Raw genomic sequence first — 20,805 nt, 5'->3', positions numbered from 1 at the left:
GGAGTTGCGAGGCCTAGTCTTTAAGGTGCTCAGCACTTGCCAGGACCCAGCCATTTACTGACATATGGATGGTATGTGCAGCAGAGCTGTATGGGTAAGACTTGTCCAAATAGGTAGAGATCAAAATTAAGTGTGAGTGGCAATGGATTATTCTAAGTTGCAAATTGGCATTTTAAGAGTGGCTAAATTGTGTCTGAGCTCTCTTAATGTGCCTCTGGAGTTCTTGCATCTAGCCGGCACTGTCGGCTGGGGGGCAGCCTGTTAGTGAAGCCAAGCAGTACTAGGGATGAGTCAACCCCCTCAGCCCCACAGTCAGAATGCGGATTAAACTAGGAAGAATTTGCTAAATAGTCTGAAACTCCTCTGCATGGTCTCCGTGCCTCTACAGGAATATTTGCTTATCGGGATAACGGTAGGACGAGGACTCGGTTTTGCGACGGGAGCTTTGCTGTATTGATGTTCGCGGAGTGCCAGCGGCGCCGCGGCTTTTGAAGGACGCACAGAGGCTGCGAGCGGCACAGCAGCACCCACCGCCCGGGGAGCCCTGGAAGGCGCCGTCCGTTCATTCTCCCCTTGCCCTGGCGGAAGGAGCAAGCTGCCCCGAGCTGGGCGGCGGGGGGAAGCCTCGCTCCGCGATGCGGGCGCCGTGACACCGCGGCCAAGGGAGCCTGGGCGGGGTAAAGGCATGTCCCGTCCTGTATCCCGCACCGCGGAGTAACGCACCCGCCAGCTGCGGGCTGTTTTGCCCCGTGTCCGCAGTGCCGGCTGCGCTGCTCCCTCGGAGCGGGGCGGGGGTGCCGCCAGCCCGCTCCCGCGGGGGGTACAGGTGCTGCCCGCGGTGGGGCCGCGCCTCCCCGTGCGGGGCCGCGGTCCGTGGCGCCTCCGGCAGGTAGCGCCCGGTGCAGTGCGGTTACCGGCGTGAAGTGCCCGCTGCTGGACGCAGCCCTTAACGCAGGTAACGCGAGGCCGTGGCCGCCCCAGCCGCGGGGCGCGGGCTCTGCCGCCGGTGCGCCCTCTCGCCCGACTCGCGGGGGTGAGGGGTGGGGGCGCGGCCGGTCCGTGCCTGTGACCGGGCCGGCAGCCGCGGGGCCCCGGGGCTCAGGTGCCGCCCGGGGGCGCGCGGGGCGCGGGCCGCGCGCTCGGCGGCGGCGGGCGCGAAGGGCGGAGGCGGGCGCGGGCGGCTGCCCGTCACGGCGCCAGCCCCGCCCCGCGCCCAATGGCGGCGCGGCCCCGCCCGCTCCGCCCCGCCCCGCGCGCGCCATGGGGTTACTGGCGGGCTGGGGGCCGGGCGGGCGGCCGCGCGCCTCCTCCGCCTCCGCCTCCCGCCGCCTCCTCCCGCGCGCGGCGGGCCGGGCGGCAGTGGCCGGCGCTGGGCGGCCTGGGCGAGGGCTGCCCTCCCCTCCCGTCCGTCCGTCCCGTTCTCTGCCGGCCGCCGCCGCGCTGCACATGGCGTAGCCGCGCTGCTGCGCGCCTGCCCCCGCGGGACGCGGCGTGGACGGACCCGCTGCCAGGTGGGTTCGGCGGCCGCGCCCCCCCTCCCGTCCCGTCGGCGGGGGTAGCCCGGGCCGGGCGCCCCGCAGCGATGCGGCGGCCGTCGGTGCGGACGCGGGGTGTGCGCCCCGGGACGCGTCACCCTGCGCGGGGCTGGGCGGGGGCGGCTGCCGGGCTGGGATGGGGGTGCGGGACCTGCTGGGGGACGGGGCGCCCCCGCGGACCGTGCGCACGGGCAGCGCCGTGGGGGAGCGGGGCGGGGGCCGCGGGGTGGGCCGCCCCGGCGGGCCGCAGGTGTCCCAGCGAAGGCCGGTTGCGTCGGGCAGGTCTGTGCGTGCAGGGCCGGCAGCTCGCTGGCACCGAGGGGAGTCGCGTGCCCGTGCTGATGCCGCTGTGCCCCCCCCGGGGACATCGCACCCTTAGCGAGGCCAGCTGGGAGCTCCGTGGCTACGAGCCCGGTGTAAAGTCGGTGCATGTGAGGAGAATGCGAAGGCCAGCGTCGTGTCGTGTCGCTTCGGAGTTTCACTGAGGAGGTGCTGACCTGGGGGCTTCACCGTGGTGTCTTCTGCAGGGGATGGGCTGGAGCAGATTCCCTGCAGCTTCCTGAGCACATCTCTCCTAGCAATAACAATGATATGCCGTTAAAGTCAGATGTAAATTAAGTAACTTTTCAACTTTACCCAGTTTCAGATGTGCTTGTAATTCCTATGTTACCGTCATTGCAGTCAAGCAGTACGGGAGACGATCCTTCTTGTCTTTTTCCCAAGAAAGGACTTCAGGTATAGCAGCATGCGTGCTGACACCTTTTCCGCTTGCAGATGTAACCAGGTGTAAATCTACTTAACTCAGTTCTATCAAGCTGTAGCTGTTATAACTTGATTATGATAATTTATTATTTTCTTCTCAAGCACATGACCATCAGCACAGTTCAGTTTTAACAGGAACCTCTTGATAGGGTTTGTAACCAGTTAGAGAGAAGCTTGGATGAACGAGCGCCATGGTTTTGTTCGAAGAAGGAAATTTTCCTGGTTGAGTCGGTATTTATACCAAACTAAGTATTTCTGTAGAGGTTTTTTTGGGTGAGGCCACACAGGCTGGTATCAGACCCCCTCTGGGGAGAAAAGCCAAAGTGAGAGAGCTGCCTGCTCTAATTGTGGGGCCAGTTAGGTTCAGCTTATGGTGACCTGGAGCACTGTTGCTATCATATTCTCACACGTGGAAGACTTTAAAAAAACTACATGCATAAATACAACTTCTTCCAAAGGCTGTTTATCACTTCTTTCTAGGAATATTCCATTTCCCTTACAGTTCATGGTTTTTTCCGTGGATGCCAGGGACAACATGAATTGGTAGCTGGGCTGTAACTAGCACTGTACAGGTGTCCTGTTGAAGTATTTCCAACAAGAGCGTTAGCAAAATGTTAGTGGAAGATGCCTATTCATTTGAAGAGCTCTAGTTTAACCCTTGAAAGCTTACAGGGCTTGAATCCTAGCTGTGGAGGAGCTGCTCTGGTGAGGGTGCAGACCCGGGCCGACACCAGCTGCTGCAGCTGGTGCTCAGTGTTCCTGGCTGGCTGGGGGAGGAAGGGAGGGACAGGGGGGCGGGGGGGCAGGTTGTTGGCTTCCTTCAGTGAAGAGCCCTTTACTCTGAAACTTGCTTCCCCCAATTGTTTGCTGTAGTCCAACCTTGTTAAGTTTAAAGTGACACTTCAAATTTTTCTCTTCTACTGTGCTTTCTCTCTCTGGGGAAGTCTTGTTCAGTCATTAATTCTGATGCACCTTTTGTGTGTTCGGGGCCTCATATAGTCAGAGTATGTAAATGATGTCTACCATGAATGTGATTTCTTTTAAAAAAGTAAGTTTCAATTTTTGTTCTCTGGTGTGCAAAACATCTTTTAATGCCCTAGCATCCTGATGCCTACCTCTGGGATCAGTGTTTTGAAGTTAATTGCTAAGCCAGCAGGGGGAACACAAAACTTTCTGTCTATGAAGCCTCCCTCCCTCCCTCCCTCCTTCCCATAGTTGCAATTTGTTAAAACTTTGGGCCTGTACTTTTGATAGTATTTCTTTAGAAGATGAAAGTCAGTTTACCTGAAAAAATCCCCACAACCATACGCTGGAATAAACACATTATTTTTAAACGCTTCTGTGTTAGTTTGCTCTAGCAGGCATGTCTGCCACTCTTCTGAATGGAATTTTTGTCATATTAGCCAGAACAGAAGTTGAAAAAACACTGGAAGTTTATGTAAGTGAAATTTCTCTTTGAAGATGTTTGAGGTGAATTAATTAAACCCAAGAAATGATATTTTGAGTTATCCTGTAAAGTTTGAGATGATGAGCTAGACAGAATATTTTCACAGTAAAACTATTACTGTATCATGTTTATGATTGTATATGGAAATCTTGAGAGCTAAAGTTGAGTTGCAAAAAAGTTGTATTCTCACAAGAAACTATTCCTAGTATTTAGGGTTTCCATAAGAGAGAATATTTTTAGATATTCTCTTAGGTTTTAAGAAGTTATTACTGGCTTATTTTTGTAAAGGTCAACTGACACTCCCGGCACAGATCGATAATGATTTTTCTTTTTTGATTTGTATTGGCGAAACAATTGATTAAATTCAGCATTCCTGGCACAAAAGATGTAAAGGCTTTTGCCAAAGAAGGTTATCTGGATGACTTGCATTGATTGGTATTGCTTTCTAGTCTGTCAAGTCTGATGCAGCCAAATGGCAAATCCTTGAGGTTATGGGTATACAGACAGATTGCTGAATGCCAAGTGAAGAATGGGAATTTGCAGCATGTCAGCTATTCCCCGGTAAGAGCCAAGGAACAGGCTCTTACCTTGCAGTAAGTGTGAGTTACCTTGCTGCTTATACTTGGGGTGAAGCTGTCTTTCACTGATGGTGGGGTAAAAACATGCTCGGGAGCATTTGCCATGGATTTGCTACTTGTGAGTGTTAATAATTGCTTATTATCCTAGCATTAGGTCTTAGAGCAAGTGGAGACAAAATACAGTTCAATTGAAATTGAGAGTCCCAGGTCAGGTTTAGAGGAAGAGATGTCAGCTCCTCTGGTTCTGGAATGGCACTTACTGCATACGAGGTATTAAATGAGTTTTTTTCCCATTGTGTCAGTGACAAGGTATAAGCATATTCCAATAGCTGTGCTTTCTTCCCTGAGAGCGTTGTCTGACGTTGCCAGATACTGAAAGTACAAAAAGATGGATGTTAATTTCTGTTGATGATCTCCCTCTTCCATTGTTTTTGTGGAATCGCAAAACTTACTCTGAGATGCTGAAGTACATAGTTTGTAAAGTCAAAGTATGATCTCTGTTTTAATTTATTTTTTTTTGAAAATAACACTAAAGTTTTGCCTGACCTGTTTTAAAATTCTTTTGTTTGAGATCTCCAATAACATTCTGTTGACATTTAAGACATGAATTACCAAGTCTTGAGTGATTTATGTAGATCTCAGAAAGTCCTCTGTGGGATACAGATTGCAAATATCTTTGCAGTCACATTACTTTTGATCTAGTTCCACAAAATATTTGTGTATTATAAATAGGCATTACTTCTATAGCATTAATATTTGTGGTCATTAACAGTGGTATGCTAGTTTTTAGCCACTTCATGAATAGAAGCATGTTTTGCCTTAAAACCTACTAGCAAAGAAGTAGTGCAATTGGAATTGCTTTATCCATAACTGTGGATTCGCATTTTTATGTGCTGGCAGTCATCCAATAGAGCAGCATTTCTTGCGCTATTACAGCAACAATTAACTCTGTGGTAGCCAAAATGAAACAGATTTACACAGCTCTAGAAATCACCAAAAGAGGGACTTTAAAGCTACTATTTAGTATAAATCCCGTATTTTTTATTTCCACTCTGGCAAAACAGATATTTTATCTTTTTTTAAAGAACATCCTTTACGACCTTAAGTATCTAAGCAGTCAGATTTGTCAAGTTCAGCAGACAGCATTTTATATATTGCGTTGTAAGTGTTATATTGTTGAATTGTTCTGCTTACAAATAATTATGTCTGGCCACATATGCTAGTTTATGATGTATTTATAATGAAATAAATGGATTTATTGAGGAAAATGTGAAAATCATTATTTCATATACATTCTGTGAATAATACTTGAAAATGAGCGATACCTGTTTATTGTTAACAAAGTTAATTTTGTTATATTTAGCACTTCTCTTTAATAGTCGAATTCCAATACACTAGTTGGCCAAGTTCAGATTTTTTCCCCCCCTTTTTTTTTCTTTTCTTTTTTTTTTTTTTTTCCTGTTGCAACAGTTAAGATTTTGGGAGTCAGCTGGAAAGGGCCTCTCTTTTAAATGAAGTTTTGCTGTGACCTTCCAAGAGATGTGTTTAGATTGCAGGAGAATAGCTTATCTAGAGGTCTTGGCTCTGAAACAGGTTAATTATAGAACTAATACAGACAGGTTGTTTTTCTGCACAGAAGGCAACAGGGACTGCGATACATGAGGTATTGGTAATGATTCTGCAAAGGAATGGCGATTCACTTATACTCTGATCTCCTTTGTAAGCATAGCCATTTTCTGTTGGAAATCAGTGTAGGTTCATTGTGCGAGTCAGGGACAATAAAAAAAAATCCCAAAGCATCCAGTGAGCTTACTGGATAGTGTAGATCTGCTGAATACATGTGTTTCTTTGCCAAGAAACTGGAGGTGGATTGAAGACCAGTATGCCTTCTTTTGTCTTAGATTTATAGATGTGATTTTTTAGACCGTAGCTGTATTTGGCACAATGTGATTGAGAACTACGGTAGTATTTTATCACTAATGTAGTATTTTGTTTGTGATGATGATTTGAGCGAAGCAAAATTCTGTTCTGATTTACAAAAAAACTATTGTGGTATTCGAAAAGATAGATCTTTTGTTATATTAAGGCTATTGCATTAATGGACCAAGTCACTCCTCCAGTGTATACAGCTTATGTTATGTGATGGAGTAGTTCTTCCCTCTGGTGTTTGAAATGACTGGTGTTTCTGAATACTTGTAGGTCTGGTGATTTGGTTCACTCCAGTGGTGAGGTTTAGTGATTTCCTTCTAGCATATGAGATGCACAAATTATTTATATGACTGTAGGAATTTATTGTGGCCTTCCATCTCCCTAAGCTTCTGTTCAGTGCTTTTTACAGTCTCCATGTATACATTTAACATAAAATAAAAGAAGGCAGGAAATTCTGTATGGTAAAAATTATATGGGAGTGTATCTCCATTCTGAGTGGAACATGCCAGTGATGTGTATCTTCATTAAAACAAACCTTTATTGCAGTGCTTATAAATTATAATTTTTATGAAAAATGTTTTGCCTCAACCTGAACGTGTTTCTCTGCCAGCCACATAAATTACACTGCTTATTTGGGAGACAATTAGGGAGAGGGTAGATTACCCCTACATGAAGGGAAGCTCCTTTTGACTCATTCTTTTAATAACCATGTGGCATTGTAAGGTCTTCCCTATTTATGTGGGAGAAGTTCCTATCTTACATTTGTGCATCTGAAAATTTAGTGGCTAACAGCTCAGTTTTGATAAATGTGTTTGAGTTCTTGTTTAGCAACCTGAAGAAATAATCTATTAATCTACCTGCTTTCTAGAGTATGCCTTATTCGAGAGAGCAAAATTCAATACGTGCTTCTTTTAGTTTGGTTGAGTTGTGTTGTTTTTTATTCCCCCCCCCCCCAAATGTGTTTTGATAATGCATATGGCTAACTTTTAAAGTACTTAGTAGTTAATATTTTAACGTGTTAATTTACATCTTGTAGAATCTTAGGGCCAGTGGCAGTGGGGAGGGCTGATTTTTATCACCTTTTCCAATTACTCTGTAATGGGAAATGCTGGTTTTCAATCCTGTGCAATTTGCTGACATCCCGCCCTGCCCACCACAAGAGGATGGCATCCTTATATAGCAAATTTGTGCTTAATACCAAGTCTTGCTTTTCATTATTACTCCTTGTGGGTTTCACACAATTAACCCACAGAATTTTGGGTATTTGTAGATCCTAGTTTTAAAACTACTTTTCTAAATATATAGAGGTCATTTAAATCCGAAAGAGATTTATTTAGCTTTTTTCCTGGTAGGAAGGTTCCAGCTAGAATACAGTTTCTAGATACAGTTCTAAGGTTTTGTAGTTCAGTCTTGAAAGAATAACAGCATCAGGCATTCATTACAGAACAATTTGCTGAAATCTTCTACCCTGAGTGGAAGAAGCCTTGCTGAGTTAGTTGTTGGTAACTTTCCATTCTGCTATGGCTTGTTCTCCACAAGGAGATACCTTCCCTAGGGTTATATCTGTCTTGATAGATACATTAGAGCTTTTATCTGCTCAGTTTAGGTGTGCAATTAGAAACTGAGCCAAGTAAAACTTAAGATAAATGAAATGTGTGTGAGGTTGTTGGCTGCTACTGTGTTTGTGAAGAGTGAGATAGCCCAGTGCCAGGAAACCTATTCTGTTTCAAATTAGAAACCATAAAAAAGTAAGTAATTAGGCCAAAGAACTTTAACTATGAGGAGGAAAGGTTGTAGAGATTTGTTTAATGCAGTTTATGATCTTCTTGTTCAGCCTGGAGATTCCTATGCCCTAGAAATGTTCTTGTTTCAGGGTAAACTTTTCAGAAGCAGCAAGTCCCAATTAAAAAATGAGCCAGGTCCTAGTTGTGGTGAGATATTACTGGCTCAGTTCATTTGGAACCTGAGTTTTATTTAAATGTAGATTTGAGACTTAGAGATTTCTTAGGCTGCCATGGAAACTTTAACCCAGCCTTTATGTATTATGTACGTTTCTAGAAGCCTCTGCTTTTTACCTCCTCCTGCAACCAGAATGTTCATCTGGAAGATGGCATATAATTGTACCACTGGTGTTCCCTGACAAGAGCAGTCAGATTTTTCATCCATATTCTAGTTAGAAGATGGGAAGCAGAATTGCCTGAAGTAGTGGTGTCTTTGTAGGCAGGCGTTAGGGGGGAGCTGCTGTGGCCATGTTGAGGTCCTGTTACCACTTTTTTGCTTGTAGAAGTATAGGCTGACTGTGAGTTGGCCAGAAAATAGACGGCTGAAGGTAGGACTAGATTGCAGATTACTTGAGCCGTTACAGTACAAGAGCTGTACAGCATCCCAACACCTTGTTTTCTCTGCTCCTTTTAGAGGTGCTCTGATGTAGCACGTCCCCAAGGGCTCTACATTCAAGCAGAGTTCTGATTTGGTACTCAAGTTAAATGTAGGGTGTTGGTCTTGTTAAACTCTGTCTTCAGTTCCATGTGTGCTTCCTAATGTAGAGATGCGCTAATCTCTAGGAATTTCTGCTGTTGTCAAAAAGGACGCTGTTCCAGCCTCGTCCTGGAAGAGTTGTGTACTCCTTCCACTAAAACACTCCCGAATGCATTTCCTTCCCTTCCTCCTATTGAAACCCTCCTACATCCTGATCCTGTAAGAGTCTATTCTCTTGTTTATACTTGGTAAGCAAAACCTTGCCCCTCAGCCTATGAAGATTCAGCGGCATACCTCCCTGTGTTTGGGGGAAGGGAAGTCCTGGGAACATTTAACAGAATGATTTTTATCCTGTCTTACTTTTGTGCTACGTTGTGCAATGATTATTCAGCTGAAACTTCCACAGTGTCTGGTGTCATGACTTTATTTTTCTGATCTAAACTCACAGCAATTTGAGTCAGGTGATTTTAAAAAAAAAAAAAAAAAAAAAAAAAGATGTTGCAAAGCTGAAGGGAAAGTTTGTTATGAAATGACACTGAGAATAGACAACCTCACCCAAACCAGAGCTTCATGCCACCTGTGGGCAAAATACGTACCAGGTAACAAAACCAACCTTAGTACTAAAAAGGTGGAACGGTTTCACATCTTTTATGGACTCACTTGTGTATATTTTGTGGCTTCCTGTAATTTGGCAGGCTACATTGTAATACATTAATAAGAAAATAAATAAACAAAATGTTAAAACAAAAGTCACATGGAATAGACGGGCACAATTGCTAAATGGCATAAAACATCTTCCCTTGGCACTTGTCCAGTTCCCATAGCCTTTAACTGTGACTTGTTGAAATGTCCCATTACAAGCACAGCAGCATGTGAACTGCAGGACATCAGAGTTACTTTTTCCCTGGGCTTTTGATATGTCAGGATTTTTAGTTTTATTACTATTCATATATTCCTTCAAAATGAAACCACTTTGTTGTTTCTAAAACAGAATCTGTCCCCTTAATAGGATATGAATAAGTTACTGTTTTGCATTCTGAGCAGTGGAACTTCATGTGCATGTCTTGGACATAGACATTAAAAAAATATGTACACATTTTCAATTCTCTGTTAATATTTGCTAACCCTATTAGTCAACTTTTCGACCTGTTAGTGTATAAATCACGCAGAATTGACAGAGGATCAATGTCATCTGATAAAAAAGAAATCTGCTAAAATGCATATTTAATAGGAGTAGGGTTATATAATAAATTCTTTCAAAAACTGTTCTATTCCTAAGTTGATAGAACTGCCTTTGTAGTTAACCATTTGTGATTTATTATTTTTTTTGAAGTTGAGCTTGGGTGTAGTTGATTACAAATTACTGCCTTTTTACTTACACATGGAAGGCATGTATTCATTGCATTTGCATAGGGAACCCACATAACAAATGGGAGAAAAACTGGTTAAGTAAGTTAAATGGTTGCCATGCGTAAAACAAACAAACACAAAGTGAAAAAGCTTTGGCTGTGAAGGCCGCCTTGGATGGCCTAGAAACTTGGGTTCACGTTGCTATGGCAAAACAACACAAAGGGACAGATCCTGCTGGGTTCACTCAAGTATCCCCATTCACTTTGGTGCGACTTGTGATGTGACTTAGAGGAGGAGGATTTTTGGCTCACTTTGTTAGAGAAGTGTTTGCTAGCAGTGTTGTAGAGAGCTGTGCAACCTCTGGCACCATGCATGGAAAGAGGAGGGAATTACCAGAGCCCGTGTTGATAAGGAGGAGAGGAAGTGGAAGTTATTCTTCAGGCAGGGAAGGAAAAGGTTAGACAACGAGGAGGGCAGAGTTAAGGGAAGGGAAGAGCTTGTATGGGAAAGGTAGGTGGTGATTAAAGAAACAGATGGTGACTATTGGGGAAAAGGCTTAAGGGAACAGAAATAAAAGGGGAAAATAAAGCAATAAGAACTCAATTCAGCAATAAATGTGGCAAATTCCTGTGCTACAGAAGCCTTTAATAGGAAACAGAAACAACCCCCAAATCTGTGGCTGTAGCCACCTGCAGGTGTGTATGCTGCTAGGTTGGGCTGTGCAGAGAAGCTTTGAAAAAGCAGGCAAAAGTAAATTTACAAGGAGAATAACAGTGGGAAAAAAGTGAAACTAAGATGACCACTGATCTCAAGAATAGTATATAATAGGTATTTTGCTAGAAGTACAGAAACAGACTGACTAGAAAGGTGCTCAGATGCTCTGGAGACAGCTTAATCCTCGGTCATTTTCATTTGTAGTTCTTCAGGCACTGTAGAACAGAGTCCTGTCCCCTTTTTGGAGAGCAGTAAGCAGGCGTGGGGATGGATACCTTTCTGCTGGTGGCAGAACAGGGCAGAATGTGATTTCTTAGTGGCAAGCCATCCATAGACCGCAGAGCCTTACGTCCTAGTAGCCCCTGTCAGTGAGGGCTGGGAATTCTTTAGTGGAAAAGTGTGGTGTTTTTTTTCTTTTTCCAAGAGTAAGCAGCATGCTTCTAACTTCTGAGTTCTTTAGTCATGTTGTAGTATTAAAGTTGACTTTTTAGTTCAAAGGATAGCTCTAAAAAAATTCCACAGAAGACTAGAATTCTGAGGAAGACGAGTAGTAGATTTTTACAAAGAAGAAATATTTTGATTAATGAAAGGTAACAGTAGTGTACGGAAGTGGTGTGGGTTTTGTGCTTACTCCTGCTGGCTCTAACAAAGTCAGATTCTTTTAAATACCATTGAGTTAAAGAGCGTTTGTTGTTTACTAACACTTACAGTAGCAATGAGGTCTGTCCTGTGGCTGGCCATGCTCGCAGGCCGCTCAGTGCATCCCAGTGTTCTCCAAAAGCATCGTATTTTTCACTGGTTTCTAACTAAGCTTTAGGCATTGAAATTCTCATGGACATTAGAAGCTCCTACTCTAAATCAAATTAAAACCTCATACTTCCTCCTCTTGTCCTCGTGTACTTCAAAATGTGTTTCCCCCCTTCTACTCTCCCAATTGTCTTTGAAACCTAATAAAATCTAGTAGTAGTAAGATTCTTCCTGATATTCCTGGTAGCATGCATTCCTCATTGCATCTGCAAAATGATACTTCTCAATGCAACAGGCTCTTTTGTGCTCTTTAGACTCTCACTTTTGTCAAGACCAGTAGCCTTTATGACGGCAAACTCAGCAAAAATGACCCCAGCAGACTGTGCTTCTTAGTCGATCTTCAGTGGCTCTGGCAGCAGATGCCCTCCTTTGCCAGCCTTTCTCACAGCTTGTAGCAGTGTAAAGCATTGGCATGAAAACAGTGTGTTTAGTAAACCCAAAGATCTCATATCATCTTTGCTTCCTTGTTGGGATTTTTTTGGTTATACTTCTAGTATGCCCTTTCGTGACATCAGTTACAAAAATAGCTACCCAGATATACCCCAAAGGAAAAGATGATTCTCTCGGAAATTTCTTTTGAATCTCAAATTGACTAGTAGTTGTGTTTACTTCTTGGATAAATGCTTTAGGTTCCCAATCCCTTTGCAAAGCTTTCTTCCCTTTTTGCAAAGAAAATGTCCCCTTGTTCTGTGGACAGCCTCAAATTTTCCTAGTTTGCAGGTTTCACACTGGAGCAAAATCTGGCATGTTTTGTACCCCAGCTGAATTTTTATCACCTATTTTCTTATTCATTTCTCTTCGGTACTCTCAGATGGTCAGGTAATAGCAGCTTCATAGCTGACTTACATCACAGGTGAGGATGATCAGATTTTCAAAAATACTGACACACATCCTGCTTAGTAGTTTATTCTTAAATGAATTTTAGTAGTATTTTTGTCTGTGCTTTTTGACTTGAATTTCTGCTGTGTAGCTGGCAGTTCGGATATCATCCATCCTAAATTCATGAAACTCACTGTCAGTTTGTCACCCTTTTGTGATGTTTTTCAAGGTTTGAAATTTGCCCTCCTTTTTAAGTTTGTGAATGCATATCTTCAAGCAAGTGAGCTCTTTCCTTAGAAAGCTCTTCCTGTCTTTCATTTAAGTCTCCACTGTTCACCCTTAGCAAGACGGCAGAATCGGAGCAGGATCCTAGGGCTTTTTGATTGTATACTGCCTGCTCAGAGGTACACCTTTCAAATGTTATTGGTCAGTGGGTTGCAGTAGGAATTCGATTTTACGTACAAATGGAAATGTATATATTCTCTCTCCCTTTTAAATCATTCAAAAATCAAAGTTGAGTCAAAACTTGGCCTTTTAACATACTTAGGTAGTCAGCACAGAATGGGATTCCCACCTGCTCTCAGCAGCATTGCTTTGTCCCCAGTTCTGTTCTTGTGCTTCCTATTTCTGCACAACCCTGTGCCTTATAAAAATGTCACTGAAGAGTGAGATGCTTGTGCTGATGGAGGAGTGATCTAAGTAATGTCTTCCGTTTTCCTATTTAATATATTACTGAGCATATGTGCCATAGTTGCTCTTTTTTTGGTTTCTCTTTTGTTCGTTGTTGTTGAAATGGCAATACATCAGTAAATCAAGTTTCAGAATGCTTATTCATTGCCTGTTTGCACATATGACATCTTGCAGGACATTATGATGGTCTTTTATAGCTAAGACTGGCTAGAAACCTCATGATTTGCTGTACTGGATCATTTTTCTTTCTGGCAGTATTTAAAAATTGAGTTAGCAACCAAATACTCTCACTGAGTAGATTTAGGTTTCTTTTCATCTAGAAAATTAGCAACAAATTATTCCAGCTTCCATTTGACTTCCCAAATGATGTTCAATATCTGTCATAAATTCCATATGGCTTGCCATTTTGGCATTAAACCTGTTTGATTTGGATTTCTGTGTTTAAAAACTTATGTGTTAAAGGATTATCCAACCCTTGTCAACAATTTATTATTTCTGTTTAATAAAGGCTGGTCTTAATTTGCCACAAAGTTCAGTATCCCTCATGGATTTGAGGGTTTAGCTATATAACCTTACACTCTAGGGGGAGATGAGAGGTATCTAGGAACTCACTGATGGTTCCAGTAGGTCCAGGATGAGTAATTTTCACAAGCCTTGTAAATTGCCCGAGGAAGCTATCATTTTCTGAGCTTTTCTTGTTTTGAGCTGTCTCTAGCATTGGTTTTGTGTGTGTGCATTCATCCTTCTCCTGAACTTCTTGTTTTCTTGAAGACAAACCCATCTTCTACAAAACGTCATGAAAGAAATCTTTGGGTAAATCATGCTTATTTGGGGTTTTAGGGTGGACTATTGCTGCTTTATGAGGCTGTGTTGTTTGTCTTGCTATTAATGATAGAAATTCCTTGCAGAGTGTCGTTACTTGGGTCATGTTGTGTGGTAGTAGCCTCACCTATCATTTTTTAAAATGTATTGATCCTAGTAAGCAATGGAAGGAATAGGTTGTGCTAGAGAACCTGCAAGTGACAAAGCATTCAACCTCAGTAACAGTGGTATGTTCTAAGATGGAATAAGCAAAGTTACACAGACCTGATGTTGTTACCTGAATGATATGTAAGTAGGTATTTGTTTATTTCTTGAAACATTTGTTTGTCTTGGGTTAACTAATATCTGTCCCTAGGTTCAGGGACAGTTTTAAAAAGGACATTGCATGGAAGAGAACAAAAAACGCAGTTTGGGGTGCTTTTTTTCAGCTAAGGCTACTTTAAGCAACAGGTTCTTAATTTTTGAGGTCAAGGTTATAGGTATGTGTAAGTATTTTCACAGATAGTGGCAGTCTCATGTAATATAATGACGATGGGAAAGAATCTTCAGTTTGGGTTATCTGATTATATATTAATCATACATAACGTTGTGAATAGCAGATAACAAGGTACCTGGGTCTTGTTTACACTGTGCAAAGTGGTGGGTACCTCTTCAGAGTCAAGAGCAAATTCCTTTTCCCCAGACTGAGCACCAATAGGTAAAAGATAAAGATAGCATTACTAGAGTTAGTATTTCTCTGGGGGTTTCCTTCAGTCACTGCTGTTGTCTGACAATGTAAGCCACTGGAAGGGAGGTGATGAGGAGGTGCAGGGGAGAGAACCAGTTACAGAGTTTCAACCTAAAACATTTTGTGTCAAAAGCAAACAGGAAACAAAAGCAAATGTACTTCTTATATGGGATGCTGAGCTTGAAAGTGAACTGCCTGAAACCCCCTGGTGTGCTGGCTATTCAGCTCCTTCCTTGCCCCGTGTGTTTGTCCAGCAGAAGTGTGGTGTCTGGGTGCTCCCAGCAGCCTGCAGAGCCACCCTGGGGCTCGCCACCCACACCGGTGGGATCAGGGGCACTGAGACTGGTCAGAGCGGCTCGGAGTGGGGCGCTGAGCAAAGGGCCTCTTGGAGGCTGTAGTTCTGGCGTTGGGCACCAACAGCCCTTCCGTAGTGGGCAGCTGCAGCTCCCTCTGCACAGGGTAGTGCCATCTCTGCTGGATAACCCGTGGAGAAATTCTGTAAAGGAGTTTCTGTTGCTTTCCTTGTAGCCATAGGAGTGCTATCAGCAGGTATCTTGGAAGTGCTGGTCTAGGTGCAGGTTTCCCTTGTGCAGACTTTTGATGGTGCACAGCGTGGCACATGCTGTGTAACAGGGCCTAGCCTTTGACTGACTTCGCACTTCCTTCCACTTCAATGTCAGCAAGAACCTTTTTAAATGGTGTTTGTGTTGTCAGGGTTTAGGTTTTGGTCCTGACTCAGCATTTTGCTGTCACTTAGCCCCATGATGGTTGTTTATAATTGCTTGCATTGCTTTGTGGTGAGTGTTAGTGGTTGCTGAGGCACCATCTGTCATCTTCTGCTTCTGAAGGCTGGTAGTTAAGTAAAGTAGATAGAATTTTTATTTGATTGAATACAATACCAACATTCTGGTTCCTTACTTGGGCTTTAGTCTCATTTTGGACGTCTATATAACTGAGAAGAGATTAAAAATAAAAAGGTGAAAGAGGATATTGTGCATCTAGTAAGTGTTTCTCCTTGGAAGTCTGCAGCGTGCGTTCTAGGGTCAGAATTTTCATGTTTTTAATGCCTGCAGGCATCAGCTGTATCGTCATTTGTTTGTATAGCACATTTAAGTTGTTTTACTGACCTTGTATATCACTTGAAATCTCTTGAAATAAAGATTCTGAGCAGCTTTATATTTAGTGTCAAGTGGCCTTCAGAATTTGTGAATACTGAGAAACGATGAGTTAAACTTTTTGTGTTACCCATAAACCAGCTACAGCATGTGAAAAACTTCTCCTTGGTTTAATGAAGGTAGCAGCAGATAAATAAGCAAACAATTGTTTGTATGTCCCAGAGAAAGTCCGAATACTTAAAATAAACATGTCTGGGGCTACGAGTACCATTGGCAGGCTCCACCAGGACTTCAGTATTAGTTGACAGAAAGGACTCCGGGATTTCACTTCCAAGTCACAACTTGCACAATGCAAGATATGAAAGAGCAACGGCTACAAAGTGGTGCTGAAATACAGGGGGGAAGAGTCCTAACTTATCAGTACCTAGGGTATCTGGCAATATAAAATACAGTCCTCTAATAGTCCTTTAAGAAAGAATTGTTTTTTCTCTTGTTACAAGAGGGATAATCTTAAATATCTAGTAACATTTCTGTAAGTTATATTTGTATTGAAATGTATTTTTACTTCTTTCTGTAGGCAATTAAAAGTCTGGAAGATTTGAATTCAAAACACAGATTTCAAAGGAAGTAAATCTACATGAAGAGCTACAAAGGGAGCTGATTTGAGAAGACAGAGCATTTGCAAAAATGTCTTCAAGTTGTGTGACTTCAGTGTTTGCTTTGATGATTTTGTGCTTTGCAGCTGCAGGTAGGTGGCATTATGTAAATCATGCATTCAGTGTAACTGATTGTATGTATTCAGAATAATTGATCAAAAATACTTTTTTGTGCTGGAAAAATGTAGGTCAGCTAAAGTTTATATTTACATCTAGGTTTTATATAAAACTATTATGATCATAATTGCTGGTATGGTGATGTGAGAAACAATGCTGTTCCTGTAAGGATGTTTTCATGCACCTATGTCTCCCCTTAAAATCGTTAAAGAACTGCAGTAGTAATGTAAATTATTTTGGTTATTTATTTATTCCTTTTTTTAAAAAGAGCATTGCATGGTGCACGTATATTACAAAGGGGAAGCTTGCAGTGGAAGCCTTAGGGAGTGGAGGCAGGGTGGCTCTGTCAGGGTGATGCCGAAGCCGAACCATTAGCTCTTTCAAGAGGCTGGATTTATTACCCTATGTGCAGCGTTGTGCCAGTAAAACTGAGCTAGGGTCTCGCTACAGAGCTGGGCTGGAAGGGTATACCGGCTCATCTCAGTGCTGCCTTCAGGGTCTATAATCTGGAATTAGGTCCTGATTATTCTAGTTTGTAAAAAGACATTTCTGACAAAATCCCAGAAAGGTTCGTAATAGGTCACCAAGTCCATCCAACCTTCCTGCGCTATTGGGATAAACCTCACCTCGGTCATTCCTGACAGTTGTCTAATCTGTTTCATAGTTATCTGTCAATGGTGATGGCAAAGACCTTTTTGTAGCAGTTGTCAGTGTTACTGGAGGTCTCATAGGTTAGGAAAAGGCATTGACATCTATGAGGGTTGTTCCTGTCCCGTGTTTTGTCCTAGACAGGGATTTTTAAAACAGTGTTGCAATAACTTGTGACAGAGAAAGGAAGGATCTGTAGAGTTCCAAGTAGCTAGCTTATACTGTAGTTTCTTCGAGTGCTGAAGTGATTCTTCTTGGTATGTTTGTTTGTCAAAGTTCTTCCTGTGGTTGCAAGGGGCAGCCTCTTCTTACATGTCCAGCGTGGGTCGTTGGAGAAGGGGCCAAGTGGATATACAGTCAGTCAAAATGAGGTATTGGGAAAAGTGGACAGTGGACAGATGGCTTGCTTAAATTGGAGATGTCCTCACTGTGGAAAAGATGACCAGCTTTGGAAGAGACAGGGCTGAGCAATTAAATGTGTTACGATTTGGCTTGCTTTCATTGTTAGCATGGAAAATTATGTTGTTTCAAGCCCTCAGGCCTTGTGGGACTTTCTCTAGGGTTGACCTTCTGAAGGCATCCAGCCAGCATTAGTAACTTTGATTGTTTAATAGTACGTGATGCTAACATTTTGCAATAGCTTCATTACAGATGAACTTTCAGCAATACAGGGTGTGTCTGAGTGTGTCCGCAGCTTGAGCTGAGGATATGAGTGCTGGTCTTGGCTGAGAAGAGTGATGACTTGGAGTGAATCAGAGTCATTATAGATGTGTAAAAATCTACTTTAAAAGAAAGTGCCAGTGTAGAAAATAAAAACTGTTTTAATTGATCACAACAACTTCATTTTGCTGCCAAGGAGATTGCTTGCCTAAGAAGTCAGCCAGCTTTAATTAAAAACCACTAATTTGAAAGTGTTGTCAAACATAGTATTACTATTAGAAAGTTATTCAGTGTTCAGAAACCTTAGCATGTCTGTCCTGAAGTTTATTGTGGTTTCTTTGGTTTTACTCCCCAGTTCTGTGTTTTCCTCTGGCAGCTATTCTTGAAAAGCACTGTGGCCTTGGATTTGATCAGATACTTATTCATAGAGTCACAGAATGATTTTGGCTGGAAGGGGCCTTTGGAAGTCTAGTCCAGTCCCCTGCTCAGAGCAGGCCTAGCTTCAAAGTTATTTCTTTCTTGGAGGCTGGTTCCTTCCCATTATCTGCATGGGAAGAAGATAACTGAAGGGAGTAGGAAGGGTCGTAGTTTGTTAGGGGGAGGTCAGGAAGCACCATCCCTGTGGTTTCTAGCTATGTCTGTCCTGTGGGTTTTGGTTTTTCTTCCATGCTTTTTATTTTTTTTTTTTTGCAATAAATTCTTAATGAGAATAACTAGTTAATGTCCTTTACAGAGTATCATGAGTACAGTAAGGTAAGAGCAATGAAGAACTGATGGATTCTGATGAAGGAGAAATGTTGGGCAGATACAATTACAACTGAGGAAGGACAGTTCTCTGAAGTTTAGTTAGATAGAGCTTTTGCAACGTTTTTGTGTCAGTAGTCACCGAGTCCTGTTAACCCAGACAATTATACTTTAAATGCAGGGAGTTTGTGGCTGTAGGTGAAATGCAGGTGGGAGCCAGCAATGCATTCTAGCCACGTGTGGAAGAAACTGGATCGTGCCCATAAAAGCTATTGTCAGTGTGGTGGCCAGGGTACTGCAAGCTTTCAGTTGCCACTGTACAGAACCTGCACTTTTTCGGGCTTGAACCATTAACATAGTAGTATAAATAAAACTGAGAAGTATAAATAAAACTTAGAAGTATAAATAAAATCTCTGCGTGCCTGTGGTGAAGCCTGGGGGAGGCAGGGGGCAGCATGCCACCTCCCTAGGGTGTTGATTCTTATATATTGAGTCTTTTTCCAGCTTACTCTTTGTTTCTAAAGTAGTGAGGCTGCTGCAGGGGAGCACACCTTTCTTTTGTTTGCCATTCCTACTGGCGCTGCTATTATTGGTCTAGGTTTTGTTGCTGACACTCCAATATTTTCAGCATTGTTATCTCTTCAGGTATAGGTGATCCTCTAGACGTAATCTGTGTTTTGTTTTGGGGTTGTTTTATTTTCTTTCTTGCTTTTTAAGGTACTAATGTGTCAAATATATCTCAAAAAAAGCCAAAACTGAGTTAGATGACATGATGCACAGAGATGCATATTCAAACCTGAGCCACAAAACTGCATGTTTTTCATGCTAATAGCTTAAAGAATACACCTCGCTAACATAGCATTGAAAATGGTCTGAATAAATATTCAAAGAATATTGGTCTATTTCTTGACCTCCCCTTACTGCCTGGATGTACATAGCTAAAATGCTTATCTGAATCTGATTTACTTTTAGCATGTACACAGATTTCGTGCAAGCTTATATTTATACAGCTTTAATTGTACAGAAAAAGACTGCAAAGAAAACTCTGATTACTGTGAGATTTTTCTTCCCCGTGGAAAGTCCAAAGCAGGATGGAGAGGAGAACTGCTGGCAAACTACCTGCTTATCTGAAGGAATTATGTTTTTGAAGTGGGCTTAAACTAAGGTCTGGCAACCCTCAGTAGGAACTCCACACGCTCAGAACTGCACACGCTACAGCCTTGGATAACCTCATAAGCAAGTCTGGCTTTGTAGTCTTGGGAGCAAAAATATTCTGTCCTAATGTGGCTTAAATCAAAGGCTGAAACTATTTATTTTACTTTCTGGCAAATTTTTGCAGTTGGGTGCATGATGTATGTCTTGATAAAATGTCTTAAGAGGGCAGCTGAAATGCCCCAGACCCTGAGGGCCAAACCTTCAACAAGATAGGTTCTTCCATAAAGGAATGGGAAAATTTTTTATCTTGGAACTTCTTTTTTTTTTCCCTTTTTCTTTCCTGCCTCACTTCAGCTGAAAAGGATGATACAGCCTATGGATCTCACTAGCCAAGGGTCTCATTCCAGCCTTCTGGGGTAGATCCTGCAGTGGTGCAAATCATTCCCACTGCCAACAAAGCAGCACAGCCGTGGCATCTGATACCAACCAGAATTTGCCCATGCAGCTGTGTTCTCTTTTCCTCAGCTGCCCTGGCATTTGGTGTTGCCTGTGCTTGCCTTGTAGATACCTCTCCCTTTGTGATGGCATTTCATGGTTTTGATGATGGAGAGACTGTAAGAATTTGATATATTGAAGAATGTACCCATTTTTTGTAATATCGAGCTTAGTGGTTTATCTGCTCACGTTAGGACTGTCTCTATGGTTTTCTTTCAACAGCTATTTATTCCCTGGTTCTGTACTATATTGTTATCATAACTTTTTTTTGTCTTTCTTTCTACATACTTGTTCTTATAAGTAATCTTTACATGGTTCAGAGCATGTGTGCTTTATTTCCATAAGGCTGTTTGCTTGTAAGCTAAATGTATCTTTTGGATATGTGCCCCCCAGATACGGTGGTGATGGGTGCCATGTTAATAAGCGTAACAACAGGAAGAAACAGGCCTTGTCATGACATCTTTTTTTCCCTTTTTTTATAAAGAGGAACTTCCCCTGACCTTGAACCCTGTGTTTCCAAAAGCAATGTAGGATTCTTCAAAGTATAATAGAAAGTC

The 20,805-nt window shown here is 42.7% G+C and overlaps 1 protein-coding gene across 4 annotated transcripts in view; it reads left to right on the top strand.

Annotated features, from left to right (window-relative positions):
- Positions 1 to 1,350: 1,350 nt before the first annotated feature.
- Positions 1,351 to 20,805, top strand: part of TGFBR3 (transforming growth factor beta receptor 3) — a 121,332-nt gene continuing 101,877 nt past the window's right edge. For 2 of the 4 annotated variants that reach the window (XM_037403762.1, XM_037403761.1), the window contains exons 1-2: positions 1,351 to 1,511; positions 16,351 to 16,521. In XM_037403762.1, the coding sequence (XP_037259659.1) occupies positions 16,461 to 16,521 (61 nt within the window). In that variant the 5' untranslated portion in view covers positions 1,351 to 1,511; positions 16,351 to 16,460. Of the gene's footprint in view, positions 1,512 to 2,249; positions 2,271 to 16,350; positions 16,522 to 20,805 lie in introns of those variants that run through there. The other 2 variants (XM_037403759.1, XM_037403760.1) reach the window with 2 other exon arrangements.

This window comes from Falco rusticolus, chromosome 11, assembly GCF_015220075.1.
Source record: "Falco rusticolus isolate bFalRus1 chromosome 11, bFalRus1.pri, whole genome shotgun sequence".
NCBI classification, from domain to species: Eukaryota; Metazoa; Chordata; class Aves; order Falconiformes; family Falconidae; genus Falco; species Falco rusticolus.
This window is presented reverse-complemented; position numbering and strand designations above follow the sequence as displayed.